Below are 575 nucleotides of genomic sequence, written 5' to 3'. Positions count from 1 at the left end.
CATCTGGGAGAAAAAAGATCAGTATTATAACTGTATTTTTGTCCAGACATGATCCACCTGTTAGCATTAACTAGACATGAAGCACCCCCACCATTGTTCTAGAGTGCTTCCACTTGGTCAGTTTGTTGAGGATCCTCAACAGGTTGATACAGGAAAACAGATTCCTCCAGCAAAACTGATTGTTGTCTCCTGCTTCCTGTGACAGAGAAATTATTAACACAAGTTTGACATCAGCAGTCAAAGAAACACTAATCAGACAGTGATCTCTATGAAAGACATCAGAAAACTCACCAAACTCTCTGCAGTTAGCTCCGGGAGCTCATGTACCACACAGTACGGAAAGTCAAGTACTGAAATGCTATTGGAGCAAGAAGATAAATGCAATTTAAGTACAGGTCACTGACATTTAGCATAAATGAGAGTCATGTTTTTGTTATTTAAAGATGCTCTGAAAGTACCTATTCTTAGCTGTGATGTAAGACATGATGTTCTGGTTGAAGAACTTCAGAATGAGGGGGATGCAGTTGGCAAACACCAGGTGTTGAGCCATGTACTCAAACTATGAAAACAACACA

General features: G+C 39.8%; 1 protein-coding gene across 1 annotated transcript; it reads right to left on the bottom strand.

Annotated features, from left to right (window-relative positions):
- Positions 1-7: 7 nt before the first annotated feature.
- Positions 8-568, bottom strand: LOC109954367 (striatin-interacting protein 1 homolog). Its single transcript, XM_020589724.1, has 3 exons — positions 459-568; positions 292-358; positions 8-196 (listed from the first exon to the last, which is right to left on the bottom strand). The coding sequence occupies exons 1-3, from the start codon at positions 548-550 to the stop codon at positions 71-73; spliced, it is 285 nt and encodes a 94-aa protein (XP_020445380.1). The 5' UTR covers positions 551-568; the 3' UTR covers positions 8-70.
- Positions 569-575: the final 7 nt, after the last annotated feature.

Source organism: Monopterus albus, unplaced genomic scaffold (assembly GCF_001952655.1).
Source record: "Monopterus albus unplaced genomic scaffold, M_albus_1.0 scaffold7448.1, whole genome shotgun sequence".
NCBI classification, from domain to species: Eukaryota; Metazoa; Chordata; class Actinopteri; order Synbranchiformes; family Synbranchidae; genus Monopterus; species Monopterus albus.
This window is presented reverse-complemented; position numbering and strand designations above follow the sequence as displayed.

Excerpts from the sequence above, each read along its gene's own strand:
- LOC109954367 (XM_020589724.1), bottom strand. The coding sequence starts at position 550 with ATGGCTCAACACCTGGTGTTTGCCAACTGCATCCCCCTCATTCTGAAG. Across the intron at positions 359-458 it reads TACATCACAGCTAAGAATAG|CATTTCAGTACTTGACTTTC; the intron begins GTACTTTCAGAG and ends TTGCTCCAATAG. Across the intron at positions 197-291 it reads AGCTAACTGCAGAGAGTTTG|GAAGCAGGAGACAACAATCA; the intron begins GTGAGTTTTCTG and ends TCTCTGTCACAG.